Here is a 14,733-nt window from a genome sequence, read left to right on the forward strand (position 1 = left end):
TGAAGAATCATTTAATTTTTATTGACCATCCGAGGACTGGAAGCTGCTGTTAGGTTGCATTCCAGGTGGCTTCTGGTTTATATGTGGTCATTGCTAATCTGGGAAGTGCCCAGATTCTGTCAAGAATCTGCCTGCAGTGCAGGAGACCTGGGTTTGATCCCTGGGTCAGGAAGATCCCCTGGAGAAGGAAATGGTAACCCGCTCCAGTATTCTTGCCTGGGAAATCCCAAGGACAGAGAAGCCCTGCAGGCCTCATTCCATGGGGTTGCAGAAGTCGGACACAACTTAGTGACTAAACCACCACTACCATCACCATTGCTAATCTGGACTCCATTCTCACCAGCTTTAGTTCTCTACTAACCATGAAAAGACTGTCCATATACCCACATCCAAGTACAATCATTGCCCTTGGGTGGTGTCAAACTATCTTGTACTTTGCCTAATCATTATATAGCATACATAATAAAAGCCCACTCTACACCCTGCTCAGCCAAGCCACTGTTCTTTGGATAGTGCATTTCGGCCAAAGGCAACTAACTATATGTTGAATAACATTTTCCCGGTGCTCTGCTCCCAGCCCCATCCTGTCAGTAACTTTTGTGATATCTGTGTTATCACAACTGCAGCCCTACATCCTAAATATATGAGGAATTGTTTTTCAGAAACAGTCTGTACTCAACCATCTGTATGTGAGCCTTCTGACCCAGTCTCTTCTGCTTTCTTGAGGGCAGGTTGCATGATCAGATGGTAAAAATCAATCAGAATCTGCATCGGCTGCAGGTAGCCTGGCGGGACGCTCAGCAAAGTTCCAGCCCTGCTGCTGACAACCTCCGGGAGCAGTTTGAACGACTGATGACCATCTATCTTTCTACCAAGACGGCCATGAGTGAGCCACAGATGCTACAAAACTGCCTAAACTTGCAGGTGTCCGTGGCTATTCTCCTGGTTCAGCTGGCCATAGGCAACGAGGGCTCACAGCTGATGGAGCTGACTTTTCCTTTGCCAGATGGCTACAGTTCTTTGGCTTACGTGCCAGGTGAGCTGGCTCTCATTAGGAACTTCCTATTTATAGGCATCTGAGTTTAACTGGGTCATTCTGGAAGTATAATACGCAAAATATCCTACCTTAGCTATCATTCAGCTGTTTTGGAGAAACAACTCAAACTTGTAGATAATGTCTGTTGGTCAGAGCCTGAGAGAACTGACAGCTGGTTCCTCAGTTATGTTGCCACTGCTCTGCAGATCAGAAAATAGTCTTAAGAGGGTGAAGTGCAGTCAGGGTTTTCAGAGCTGTTAGTTTCTATCATTAATATAGTTTGTCATTCAACTTACAAGTTTATCTTTCTAACCCTCCCCCCTGTGCTAGTCCTTAGGGGAAAAAAGTCATCTCTTCTTGGTTAACCCAGAACAGAGAGTGTGTTTGTCTGTTATATTGGTTGAGGGGTCAGCAGATATTCTCCATCAAATTTAGGTTACATTTTTTTTCTTTAATTTTTATTTTATCTTGGGATATAGTTGATTTACAATATTATGTTGGTTCCAGGTGTACAGCAAAGTGATTCAGTTATATATATACATACATACATTCTTTTTCAGATTTTTTTTTTCCATATAATTGGGAAATTTGAGAAATTTCCTGTGCTATACAGTAGGTCCTTGTTGATTACCTATTTTATATATAGTAGTATGTATGTGTTAATCCCAAACTCCTAATTTATCCCCCTGTACTTCTTTTCCCCTTGGTACAGGTTACATGCTCTTAATCCCTGTACTAGTCATTGATTGCTGAGTAACAGATTACCCCAAACATAGCAACTTCAAACAACAAACATTATTACACACAATTCCCTCAGGTCAACAATCCAGGATCAGCTTAGCTGCATGGTCCTGACTTTGGTCTCTCATAAAGTTGCACCCAGGCTATCCACCAGGGCCATAGGAATCTGAAGACTCGACCAGGGCTGGAGGATCTGCTTACAAGCCTAGTCATGTGGTTGCTGGCAGATCACAGTTGCTTGCTGGCTTCTTTTCCAGGCCACACAGGACTTTCTTTAGTAACTATTCATGGTATGGCAGCTGGCGTCTCTCAGATCAGGGGACAAAAATGGAAGCTGTAGGCTTTTATAACCTAATTATGGAAATGACATGCCATCATCTCTGGAGTAGCAGAGGAGGAGATACACAAGGGCATAAATACAAGAGGGCTAGGATCAGTGGAGCACCCCAGAGACTGATGACCATAGTCATCTAATGTTTTCATCTTTATTCAAGATTCTTCACCTAAAGGGTTATTTTAACTCACAGTTAACCTTGAGTGTGGAATCTATATCCATCGGTGTACTTAAACTGCACTGGTGTGTTAACAGCGTTTTATATCTCTACTGTTCTTCCATTTACTTGGATAAAACTAAAAATTGCCTTATATTCAAAGGAGGTTCTGCATTTTTTAAACTTAGCATCCTTCCTAGTACCTGCAAGACATTTGGGGTTCTTGTAAACCTTCACTAAGTAGAGAAAAAGAGAAGAATTTAAATATTGCTTAATACAGAGAGTCAGATGTTTGGCTAATTCCAGTGAAAATTTTCTTTCTCAGAATTTTTTGCAGATAACTTGGGCGATTTCCTCATTTTTCTTCGTCGCTTTGCCGATGACATCTTGGAGACATCGGCAGATTCCTTGGAACATGTCCTTCATTTTATCACCATTTTCACTGGAAGCATAGAAAGGTGAAGTGCTGAAAGCGTGGTTCTGTCACAGTGCAGAGCTGTGAAACATTCAGAAGACTTCTAACCCAAGAAATAAACAAGCCTGAATCATAAGGGGTTGCCTTCAGAAGTGTGTTAACAGTAATGAATCACCTGACTATCCTTATGAGTAGCCCAAAATCCCATACTTGAGAGGCATAATAAACAAAGGACTTTGCCCACAGAGAATTTGAACCTGCATATAAGGTACCAGATGGGAATTCCCCTGCTAGTCCCTGGTTAAAATACTTAACCTTCATGCCAGAGAACTTGCCAGGCGCTAATGATCTTCTAATGTCTGATAACAAAGTTTGCTCTACGGTCCTGAATTGGATGAGCAGTAAACTTCGGTAAATGCTCTATGATCTCAAGACTTACCATTCACAGCTTCTAGTCCTTTTTCCCAGAGGAAGTTGCTCACTGACCTGTAGCGTTGCTCCTCTGATTTCCTGGTGGTGGTAGACCAAAAGAAACAATGTGTACGTAAGTGAGAATTTTCTGCAGAGCCACAGTCCCCTGAGATATGTCATTGAGACGTAGACAGAACCCACTCCTCCACTGAACTGCATGGGCCTAGTGAGAAGTTCTGAACCAACAAGTGTTAGGCACACCTGGGATGCATTGTAAGTAATGTAGAATAATTAATTATATCCTGGTCCTTACCGCCAGAAAGCCTGGAAAGGCAAGTTTATTCCAGGTGAAGCTGTCAGAGAATAGTAAACAGTAAGTAATGCATTATTAAAGAGAAATAAACAGAATGGCAGAGCATTAAATAGAAACTTACATTCTCACCCTCATTATTGATAAGCTGTGATCTTAAGAACTGAATGATATACTCTGCATATCCCCAAGAAATTGACAGACTCAAAACTGCTCAGTAGTGTTTTCTCCTATAACTCTCTGTACAGATATTATTGATGATATGCTGTTTTGATTCCTCATGTGGAGAAAAACAGTTACAAATTTGGGAGTAAAGTTTTCTGCTTGGTCAGTTTGCTTTCTGCCCTATTCATAGGATGAAGAATCCCCACCTAAGGGCCAAACTGGCTGAGGTGTTGGAAGCAGTGATGCCCCACATGGATCAGACCCCAAATCCTTTAGTATCCAGTGTCTTCCACCGGAAACGTGTGTTCTGCAACTTTCCCTATGCATCCCACCTTGCAGAAGCTCTCATCAAGGTCTTTGTGGACATTGAGTTTACAGGTAAAGCAATCTAGAACCAAGAAGTTAATGCATCGCTTAATCAGTTTTTAAATGGAAAATACCATAAGCCATCATTTACTGAATATCTACCATGTGCTACCTTGATGCTAAGTGCTTTTCTCACATTGTTTCCTGGTCACCACCTTGTCAAAATTTCCTTGTCAAAAATACAGGAAAGTTTTACTGTATTATTCCCATTTCCCTGTGAAGACATGGATGCTCAAAAAAGATTATTTGTTTATGTCATACAACTAAGTGGTAGAATCAGCTCTATCTCACTTTAAAAAAGAAAGACATATACTCTTAATAACTTTACTATATTTTTTGATAGACTCATATTCAAATAAATTCGGCTGTCCAATTAAAACCTGAGTCTTTATATTTTTCTTGCCTCAAAATTACAGAATGGTGAAGAGTAAGACAGTGTGCTAACCCTAATTGACATATTCTTTTATCTTGTCCAGACAGTCTTAACTCTCCTGCAGTTTGTTAGATTAAGAATAACAGCAGGAAACATTCCCTAATTTCTCTCATGGCCTTTTGAGCTCTAACCCTGAGATGCTGTTAAGCATTATCCCATCTCAACCAGTAAACAAGATAGCAAAGCAGTTATTTAAGACTCCTTTAAAGGGAGTGTCCTACCATCCGGTGATAAATACAGTTAACATTAAAGAGATATTTAGCATTTTACTGACTGCTTTTCTATATTAGAATTTGGACTTCATTACTTGCTCACCTCTGAGACTTCATTTCCTCATTTGTAAAATGGGGTTGAAGTGATGATTGAGATAGTATATGTAAATTTAAATTATATATATATACATATATATATAAGAAGTTGCACAATACACACTTCAATTATCTCATTTTATGGCCACTACAACTCTTTGGTTGTAATACTGGAGGATGAATTATAAAATAATTATTTATTTGGCTGCTCAGGGTCTTAGCTGTGGCTTTCAGGATCTTCAGTCTTTGTTGTGGTATGTGGAATCTTTAGTTGCAGCATGCAAACTCTTTTTTTTTTTTTTTTGCAAGCTCTTAATTGAGACATGTGGGATCTAGTTCCCTGACCAGGGGATGAACCTGGGCCCCCTGCCTTGGGAATGCAGAGTCTTAGCAGTGGGCCACCAGGGAAGTCCCGAGGGTGAATTATAATAATTTTTATTTTCTGAGAAAGTAGAAGTTGAAAAAGATTTAAGAGAGTTGCATTAAATGGACCCAGAAGGAAAACCAAAGTCTTCTGACTCCAAATCCCACACTCCTCCTTTATTATATGACCCAGCCTATAGAGCTCTAGTGGTACCTTTGGCATGTCAAAAGCTGTACAAGCCTCAGGTTTTCAGCTCCTGGCCTGATTTTTCAGAGTAATCAGGACCCAGTTGGTCCCACAGTTGGGATGTTATCCGTGAAGAATGTGGGGATAACTTAGTGGCCGACGCTGCACGTGGCTGTCACTGCCACAATGGCTAGCTCAGAGGCCTCATTCAGAGTCAGATAAGCACTCTATGTTTGGATGTGAAAGCATTTGTTTCCCTTGGCTTTTATTTTGCAGCTCAGACCTCATCCTTTTCTGAGGTCTGTATCCTTTATATCTGTCTCCCTCTTGTTCTGTCGATAAGGAAATAAGTAAACACTTGGCTACAACTCTAGATCTTTATAAACTCCCAGGACTGGCTTTACCAGTATCCTTAACACATTCAGAATTTTCTGAAAATGGCTACACATAGACATTGGGCTTCCCCAGTGGCTCAGAGATAAAGAATCCACCTGCCAATGCAGCATACACAGGTTCAATCCCTGGGTCAGGAAGATCCCTTGGAGAGAGAAATGTCAACCCACTCCATCTTTCTTGCCTGGGAAATCCCATGGACAGAAGAGCCTGGTGGGCTACAGTCTGTGGGGTCACAAAGAGTTAGACAGGATTGATAGCCATCTGTCTGCAGATAGACATAAGCTCATATTCTTTCTCTAACGCCACTGGCTTTGCTGATGTTTTGCTCTGCCTTACTCCAGGAGACCCCCATCAGTTTGAGCAGAAGTTTAATTACCGCCGCCCCATGTATCCCATCCTCAAGTACATGTGGGGAACAGATACCTATCGAGAGAGCATTAAGGTGAGAGTGTTTTTGGTGAAACCAAAACTGAGTTATCGTCGCTGCAGATAAGCCCCAGTGGGTTGTGATTCAAGACTAAACTGGTTTTCTCTTGGGTTGGGTCTTACAGGATTTGGCTGACTATGCCTCTAAGAATTTAGAAGCCATGAATCCCCCACTTTTCCTCCGTTTTCTTAACCTGCTAATGAATGATGCCATTTTCCTTCTGGATGAAGCCATACAGGTAAAACAAACAGATTTAACTGCTCTTATACCATCATACATACTTTTTACCTCTTAGTCATGACAGAGCAATCCTTATGCCCCAAGTACCTGTCTTAGACACCAAAATTTTGCAAGTAGTAATGTACTGCCAACCTTGCCGTTTTAATTTGATAGATATTCTTCCATTAGAGACCAAGATCAAGGGTCACCGAAGCCTTATGAGCTAGGATGAGATTTTGGCAGAGTGGAAAAGAAAGTGTGAAAGAAAGGCCAGACTGGCTCAACTAACCAGTCTAGCACTACAAAAAGAAATCAGAGAACTGTCATTCAGTTAGTGACTTTCAGCTTTCTTCCATTGCAAGACATCGGTAACAGCGACCAACCAAAGCAATGATCCTTACCCCTCTTTCCTAAAAGACTGACTTTTATGCCACTATTTGAAAAAAGTCTCTGGTTTGGGTAATTTTTTTCACATAGAGACTCCAGATCATCAGTATTTTTCGTTTGTGCACTGCTTCCCAAATCTTTAGCTCTATGTGAAACATGAGTTTTACTACATACACCAGAGGCCACTCAGCTGCTTCAGCTTAACCATCTCTTCTGGAGCTGCTTCTTGCTCCTATAAAAATTCCCTTTATCTGCAACAGATGTAAGACAGGGCAGTAACCCAGAGGGAGACAGAGCAGGTAAGTCATGAGGGTAGACTGTCAGATAGCCCACACACACCTCGTGTTGATTAGCAGTCTCCCAGTAACTTGTATTTAATTTGTAAAAAAATGCTTCTGCTTTGATCATAATCCCATACTTGAAGATTTTTAGATCTGTTGCCTTAGAAAACAAGTCCTGTAATAAATAGACCTTTCTCAGCGAAAGCTGTATGAGAGAATGAATGACACAAATGGCATCTCCATGGGCTATAAGCATAACATGCTTGCTGCAGCAGCAAGAGTGATGAGAAATAGAGGGCTTTAAATATTTATGGTTCTCCTTCCAGACATCTTGCGTATTTGATAGAGCTTTGTTTTTTGATAAGCAGTTTTGGGGGGTGGTTTTGCTTTCCTTCTTTCAGGAAGGGGTCAGCCTTTTTCCCCTGTAGCCTATTTGCTTTTATCAACGTTTCATATACTGTTTATCCTCCTTTCTCTTTCATAGACTATAATATTTCCAGGGGAATAGCCCATTACTCTCCCCAGACTGAAACAATGTTTCCACAGTTTCTTTTTTAAAAAGTTCTTTAAAGGCTGTACCATGCCGCATGTAGGATCTGTTCCCAAACCAGGAACCCACGCCCCCTGCATTGGAAGCACAGAGCCTTAAACAATGGACCACCAGGGAAATCTCTCCACAATTTCTTTTTAAACTTAATAAAGCCTCCTGTCTCTTATGTAGTCCTTGGCTTTCCCAGCGTAGTGGACTAGATTTTAAATAGGACCTCTTAAATATCATCTTCCTTTCAATACACTTTGTCCTCTGATCCATTCCACCTCTGCTTTCTGTAGTATTTGAGCAAGATAAAGATTCAGCAAATTGAGAAGGACCGAGGTGAATGGGATAGTCTGACTCCAGAAGCCCGCCGAGAGAAGGAGGCTGGCCTACAGATGTTTGGACAGTTAGCACGTTTCCATAACATCATGTCCAATGAAACAATCGGTACCCTTGCGTTTCTGACATCAGGTAAAGACACAACACACTACTTTCCCCAAAAATGCAGTGGTTAAGATCTGTTTCAGTTGAGGGATCAGCCCCACTAAGGCTCTGGTGACAGTATCCTCCTCCACAGTCTGAGAGGAAGTGAATCACTAGAGAAGCTTCAGAAAGAATGTTGCCCATTGTTGACATGGAAATGAGGAAACAGTCACCCTCACACAGCTGCCAGAAAGCATAAGTTACTGTCATTTTTCTTGAGGACAACATAGCCATATAAATATATTTGGGGGTGTTTGTGTTGACTTGAAAAAATATCCCTGAACTCTGGTTAAATGTGGTAGATCAGAGACATTTATCTCTACTCCCTCTGTAGCTCCACTGTCCAGTTCAGTAGCCACTCACAACATGAGTCTGCCAAGCATTTAAACTGCAACTAGTCAGAAATGAGATGTGCTGTAAGTAGAAAATACACACTGAAAGACTTTGTATCTAAAAGTAAAAACTTCCATTAATAATTTATATTGGTTATATATGAAATGGGGGCATCCCTGGTGGCTCTGATGGTAAAGAATCTCCCTGCCATGCAGGAGACCTGGGTTGGGAATATCCCCTGGAGAATCCCACTCCAGTATTCTTGCCTGGAAAATTGTGGACAGAGGAGCCTGGTGGGCTACAGTCCATGAGGTCAACAGAGTTAGACACAACTGAGTGACTAAGGGCACACACACACATATGAAATGACAACCAAGGATCACCAGGAATTTGAGAAGATCCTCTTAACACAAATAATAGCCGAAAATGCCTTCAAAGGCGTTTATAAGTCTCAGAGGGATGAAAAAAAGATACAGGATACATAAGACAAGAACAAAGAGGCAATACCAGAGATTATCCAAAGAACAAGAGCTCTTGAATATTGAAAATACAACTTCAGAAATTTTGAAAAGTCAGTAGGACAGTTAGAAAATAAATTCAAGGAACTCTTCAACGAAAGCAGAACAGAAAAAAAAAGATGGAAATTAGAAGAGAAAGAAGAAGAAAATATCAATCTAGAAAGTCTCAGAACAATGAAAGGGAGCAAAGAAATAAAACCCTCCAAATTCCCCAAAACTAAGAGGTTCTAAATCAAAAGGAGCCCCCAAGTGCCCAGCACAGGGAATCTTCAAGACCCCCACACTAAGGTATATCATTGAGGTATTTTAGAAAATCAGGGTAAAGAGGAGATCTTGAAAGGTCCCCGAGAAAAATCAGGTAATGTGCAACGGTTTAAGCATCAAAATGTCTTCAAATATCACAACAGTGACATTTGAAGCTGTAACACAGTTCTGATGGAAAATTATCTTTTCAGCCTAGAATTCTATAGCCAGCCAAACTGTCAATCCTGTTTGAGGGTAAATGTAAGGAAATTTTCAGAGGTGATGGTATCAAATTTACTTCCAATTTACGCTTTCTAGAGAAGCTACAGAGAGATAAACATACTCTGTCAGAATGAAGGAGGAAAGTGGAATCCCATAAGAGAGATGCAAAGGTAGTTCCCAGGCTGATGGTGGAGGTAGCTTGTGTGACCACCACACTATAGGCCTATAAAATTGGAGTCCAGATCGGAGTGATGAATGGAAACGTCCAAAAAACATCTCTAAAAACTGTTTTTGAGAGTTCTACATTTCTGGTGGAGAATTTAGAAAGATTTAATGATAGGTACTCTGAAAGTAAGCAAAAAAATGATTAAAATCTTCATTAAAAGTATACCCACTCTCAGCTCACTGGAGAAGGAAATGGCAACCCACTCCACTCCAGTATTCTTTCCTAGAGAATCCTGTGGACAGAGGAGCCTAGTGGGCTGCCGTCTATGGGGTCGCACAGAGTCGGACACAACTCCAGCGACTTAGCAGCAGCAGCAGTCAGCTGAAACTAGTTACAGAACAAAGAGACCTCTGCCCCAATTCCCAAGAAGTATCTTGAGCATGAAGTCTCTGAGTTGGGAGCTCTTAGGGGAAACACATTGACTGAATCTGCCTACCCTGTCCAGGCACCATAGTAGGAATTAGCGTGAGTTATTTTATGACAGGAGGTCCTGGTAAGGAGCACGGAACTAAACTACCACCAATCGGAAGAATTTGAGAAAGGTCAAAAGGAGATGCCACTTGCTCTACCCCCTCCAAGAATCCTTCTCCCTAGCATCCATCTTGGCTCAGCAATGCATGTGCCACCAGGAAGGACCCTGAGTTAGAATGATGGGCCAGAGAAAACCCAGGAACTAATCTCATCACCATAAAACCTGAGACTGTGAGCCACATGGCAGAGCAGTCGTCCTGGGTTCCCTTACCCTCCTGCTCTCTGCCCATGCACCCTTTTCCAATAAAGTATCTTGCTATGTCAGCCAAAAAAAGGTGTGTGTGTGTGTGTGTATATATATATAATTATTATTATTACATTATATAATTTTTAGAATACTGTGTGGCTCTGCTGTAAGTGATATTTTCATGCTCTTAATAAAAATTCTAAATTATTTCTCCAAAGATCTGCTTATATATTAGGGAAATTCATATTAGGAGAAGAGGGACAAGAATATGAACTAAACTTTCACCAGTAGTAGAGTCAATATATAATGACTAAAATGGAAAAATTAAGAACCAGCAATGCTAAACAAGCTGTACTCTACTTGGCTTGTTGCACTTGGCATATATGTGTGTAATTATTTTGGAATTAGTGACCTAGCAGTCAGGATATAATAAGTCTAAAAGGTGTATGTATACACATTGAAGTTCATCAATTAGTATAATACTTTTAACAGGAAAAAATTTAAAACAATCATAATATCCAACAACAGAGATAGAGTAAATAAATAATTCATGGTGCAGTCATATGTGGTTGTTAAAAAGGGTATAAATCATCACTGTCCTATAGTGCTGTATATGATTGTTGTTTATTTGTTATGTCATGTCCAACTCTTTACCCCCAGTGTAGCCAGCAAGGCTCCTCTGTCCATGGAATTTCCCAGCCAAGAATACTAGAGTGGGTTGCCATTTCCTTTTTCAGGGGATCTTCCCAACCCAGGGATCAAACTCACCTCTCCTGCTTAGGAGGCAGATTCTTTTCCACTGAGCCACCTGGGAAGCCCACTTTATGGGACAGAAATAGTAAATCTGTACTGTCCAGTACTATCACTGCCGGCCGCATGTGGCCATTGAGCACTTGCTGTGTGGCTAGTGTACCCGAGAGACTGGAGTCTTCTACTTAATTTTAGTTCATGTAAATAGCCACATGTGGCCTGTGGCACCGGAACCTATAAATGGTAATATATTTATGATACTGTTAACGAAAAAAGTTAGAGAGTATATATAATGTGATAATCACTGTGTTTTAAAAATGTATGTGTGTGTAAATATGGACAGAAAAGCTAGGACATATTAGCAAAATGTAACTAGTGTTTACTCTGAGTGGTGGTTTTTGTATTTTGTTTGCTTTGCTTATCTAATATTTTCTAATATTACTGCAGTGAAAATGTATTTCAAAGAAAGCAGTCCCCAGAGGTCTCTAAGTAAAACTCTAGGACACAGTAAGTTGAAGATTTCTAGTGGATTGGGTTTTCACAGGCTTTGGCTTTTTTCCAGAGATCAAGTCCCTCTTTGTGCATCCTTTCCTGGCCGAGCGCATCATCTCCATGCTGAACTACTTCCTGCAGCACCTGGTTGGCCCCAAGATGGGGGCCTTAAAAGTCAAGGATTTCAGTGAATTTGACTTCAAACCCCAGCAGCTCGTTTCAGATATCTGCACCATCTACTTAAATCTTGGGTACCTGAGATTTAAATGGGGCAGGCCAGAGGGGTTGCTCATGTTTTAACTGGGGGTTTTGCTAATAGAATGAAATAACTAGCTGATAATTATGTGGAAGTAGAAAAGATTTGTTTCAAGTTGGCTGACAAAGTAGTCTTCTGCAGTTTTAAATCATTAGATTTTGTGAGACCTGTGGGATGTTATTTAGAATTTCCAGCATTCTGCCTTAATCTGTTCAAAGGTAAACTTTACTGATTGTTTCATTGTTTGGAAAAGCAGTGCTTTTTTTTTTTTAACCAGTATATTTTTATGGTCACCAAATACTTGATAAGACTTCCTTCCTAAAAATTAGAAGAGATCATTCTATAACAAAAGAACATTCATGATACCTAAGTGATGGGGTACTTTGTTCCTCAAGCCCTCTGTTACTGCCCTCTTTGATCTACCCTCTGATGCTTAGTTTCTCTCTGATGCTGACCTTCCAGGGACGAGGAGAATTTCTGTGCCACTGTGCCCAAAGATGGCCGTTCCTACTCCCCAACTCTCTTCGCACAGACAGTCCGAGTCCTGAAGAAAATAAATAAGCCTGGGAATATGATTGTGGCTTTCAGCAACTTAGCAGAGAGAATCAAGGTGAGGACGATAATTTGCTTATTAACATGTTTAATAAAAATCATACTGTCAACTCAGCTGTTTTGCTTTTTTACCCAACTTTATGGGGGAAATGGAGAAGGCAATGGCAACCCACTCCAGTACTCTTGCCTGGAAAATCCCATGGACGGAGGAGCCTGGTAGGTTGCAGTCCATGGGGTCCCTAAGATTCGGACATGACTGAGCGACTTCACTTTGACTTTTCACTTTCATGCATTGGAGAAGGAAATGGCAACCCACTCCAGTGTTCTTGCCTGGAGAATCCCAGGGACGGGGGAGCCTGGTGGGCTACCATCTCTGGGGTCGCACAGAGTCGGACATGACTGAAGCGACTTAGCAGCATGGGGGAAAAGTGCATTGTGTTGAGAAAATATAAATAAATGAATCCTCCTAGCCAGTCGATAAGTAAAACGACCACATTCTTTAATAGTAATATTCTTTTCAATATGAAGGTGAGAACAGAAAAATAAGAAGCTTCTGCTAAAAGAATTAACAGATTTTTAATAGGTTGTTTTTATGAAAACTCTGTACAGGGTTACCAATAGATTTGAAAATATGTGATATTAACACAGAGCTTTTTAGAATAAAATTCAGGATTAGTAGCTTCTAGTCATTGATTTTTGTTGATTTTTCTCTGTTCTCTGTAATTGGGTTATATAGGAATAGCCATACATTTTAAAGATTATAATACTATATTGTACTCAGCTAATCCCTTTGGTGGGAGCAGCTTCATTAACAATTATGAAAAAGAAAAAATTATGGCAGAGTCTAATGGAAAACCTTCCTAACTGATAACAGTCTTCCCTTCATTGAGTTACTTTTTTATTGAATTGGGCTTCATCTTTGCCTAGAGCTTAGGCAGATGGATCCCTGAGGAGCTAGAGTCATGAAGGAATCAAATGCTGAAGCCACTTTTAAACTCCTATACCTGTTTGTACCTAAAACCGGAAACTGCTTTTCATACACAGACTGCATGAATGACTCTGTAATTATGCAAATAAGAACCCCTGCAACCTCGCATCCCCTTACAACAGAGCTGTTGTCAGAAGTATGGATGTTGTCTGTGGTGTTTTGTTTTGTTTTGTTCCCTGTTAACGCTTAAACTCCTTTCCAGTCATGACTACTAGCAGCTGAGCCAAACTGACTGAAGTTTCAGAGTTGGGGCTAAATGTTAAATTTGCTCCTGTAATATCCATCTTGGCTTGTTTAGCCCATAAAGCTAAAAATTATTCCTGTCTCTGTACAGGATTATTAATGACCCCTTAAGACTAGGGAATCGTCACGGAGCATTTTGAACTCAGCTGCTTCTGTTAATTCCCCCTAACTGGCTGGTTCTTATGCTCAGTCCCTAGCAGACCTCCAACAGCAGGAAGAGGAGACCTATGCTGATGCCTGCGATGAGTTCCTGGACCCCATCATGAGCACACTGATGTCTGACCCTGTGGTGCTGCCGTCCTCCAGAGTGACTGTGGACAGATCCACCATTGCCAGACATTTGCTCAGGTGAGCCAGCCCCCAAAAGCAGCCTCAGGAGTACACATGTACCTTTGTCTGCTGTCATCTTTTTCTCCCACTACAGTACTGTGCACCCAGTAGGTACCCCAGATTGTTAGTTTATTAATGTGCTGTGTGGAGGAGGCATTTTGGTAGAAGTATATCACGTGATTGTTAAGGATGTCAACATCCGATATAAGACACTGTTAAATGCTGGCGCTAACCTTACCTCTTCTTCCTCAAGGAAATAATTCCTATCAATATTTATTATAAAATCAACCTGGAGTATAAGTTGACCTGAAATTGTGGCTCAGCTAGTAAAAGAATCCACCTGCAATGTGGGAGACCTGGGTTCAATCCCTGGATTGGGAAGATCCCCTGGAGAAGGGAAAAGCTACCCACTCTAGTATTCTGGCCTGGAGAATTCCATGGACTACATAGCCCATGGGATCTCGAAGAGTCAGGCACGACTGAGCAACTTTCACTTTCACTTTTAGTTGTAAAAATATAAAAGACAGGTTGTTGGGGTTTTTTGGTTGTTTTTTTTTTTTAATTCAGGTTTTACACTCATCATATGGGTTTTCCGACATTCTGCTCCAGCTGTTAAGACAGCCATGGTGACTTCAAGTTTTCCTCAGCCTATCTCCTCTAAGTACAGCATTAGATAGAAATGGGTAGGAGACTCTGCCTATTTAAAATGAAGTTATATAAGCTGACCCAGATCTAGGGAAATAATATTTTTTAAATATTGGAAAAAAGGATTTTTTTGCTTGATGGTCTGTGATTAAGCACTCACTATATGCATGATGCTGTGCTGAGCAGTATGTCTTTTCCAAAGTGTCACTGAGAATTTATATTTTTATTGTGGCTTCAGAATACAGAAAGAAGATATATTAGCC

The 14,733-nt window shown here is 40.8% G+C and overlaps 1 protein-coding gene across 2 annotated transcripts in view; it reads left to right on the forward strand.

Annotated features, from left to right (window-relative positions):
* Nucleotides 1-14,733, forward strand: part of UBE4A (ubiquitination factor E4A) — a 37,638-nt gene that overhangs the window by 19,226 nt on the left and 3,679 nt on the right. For both annotated transcript variants that reach the window (XM_068989406.1, XM_068989407.1), the window contains exons 11-19: nucleotides 732-1,036; nucleotides 2,594-2,726; nucleotides 3,760-3,947; nucleotides 5,964-6,064; nucleotides 6,174-6,287; nucleotides 7,768-7,942; nucleotides 11,527-11,707; nucleotides 12,175-12,322; nucleotides 13,686-13,843. In XM_068989406.1, coding sequence (XP_068845507.1) covers nucleotides 732-1,036; nucleotides 2,594-2,726; nucleotides 3,760-3,947; nucleotides 5,964-6,064; nucleotides 6,174-6,287; nucleotides 7,768-7,942; nucleotides 11,527-11,707; nucleotides 12,175-12,322; nucleotides 13,686-13,843 — 1,503 coding nt within the window. The remainder of the gene's footprint in view (nucleotides 1-731; nucleotides 1,037-2,593; nucleotides 2,727-3,759; nucleotides 3,948-5,963; nucleotides 6,065-6,173; nucleotides 6,288-7,767; nucleotides 7,943-11,526; nucleotides 11,708-12,174; nucleotides 12,323-13,685; nucleotides 13,844-14,733) is intronic.

The sequence above is a fragment of the Capricornis sumatraensis genome, chromosome 16 (genome assembly GCF_032405125.1).
Source record: "Capricornis sumatraensis isolate serow.1 chromosome 16, serow.2, whole genome shotgun sequence".
Taxonomy (NCBI): Eukaryota; Metazoa; Chordata; class Mammalia; order Artiodactyla; family Bovidae; genus Capricornis; species Capricornis sumatraensis.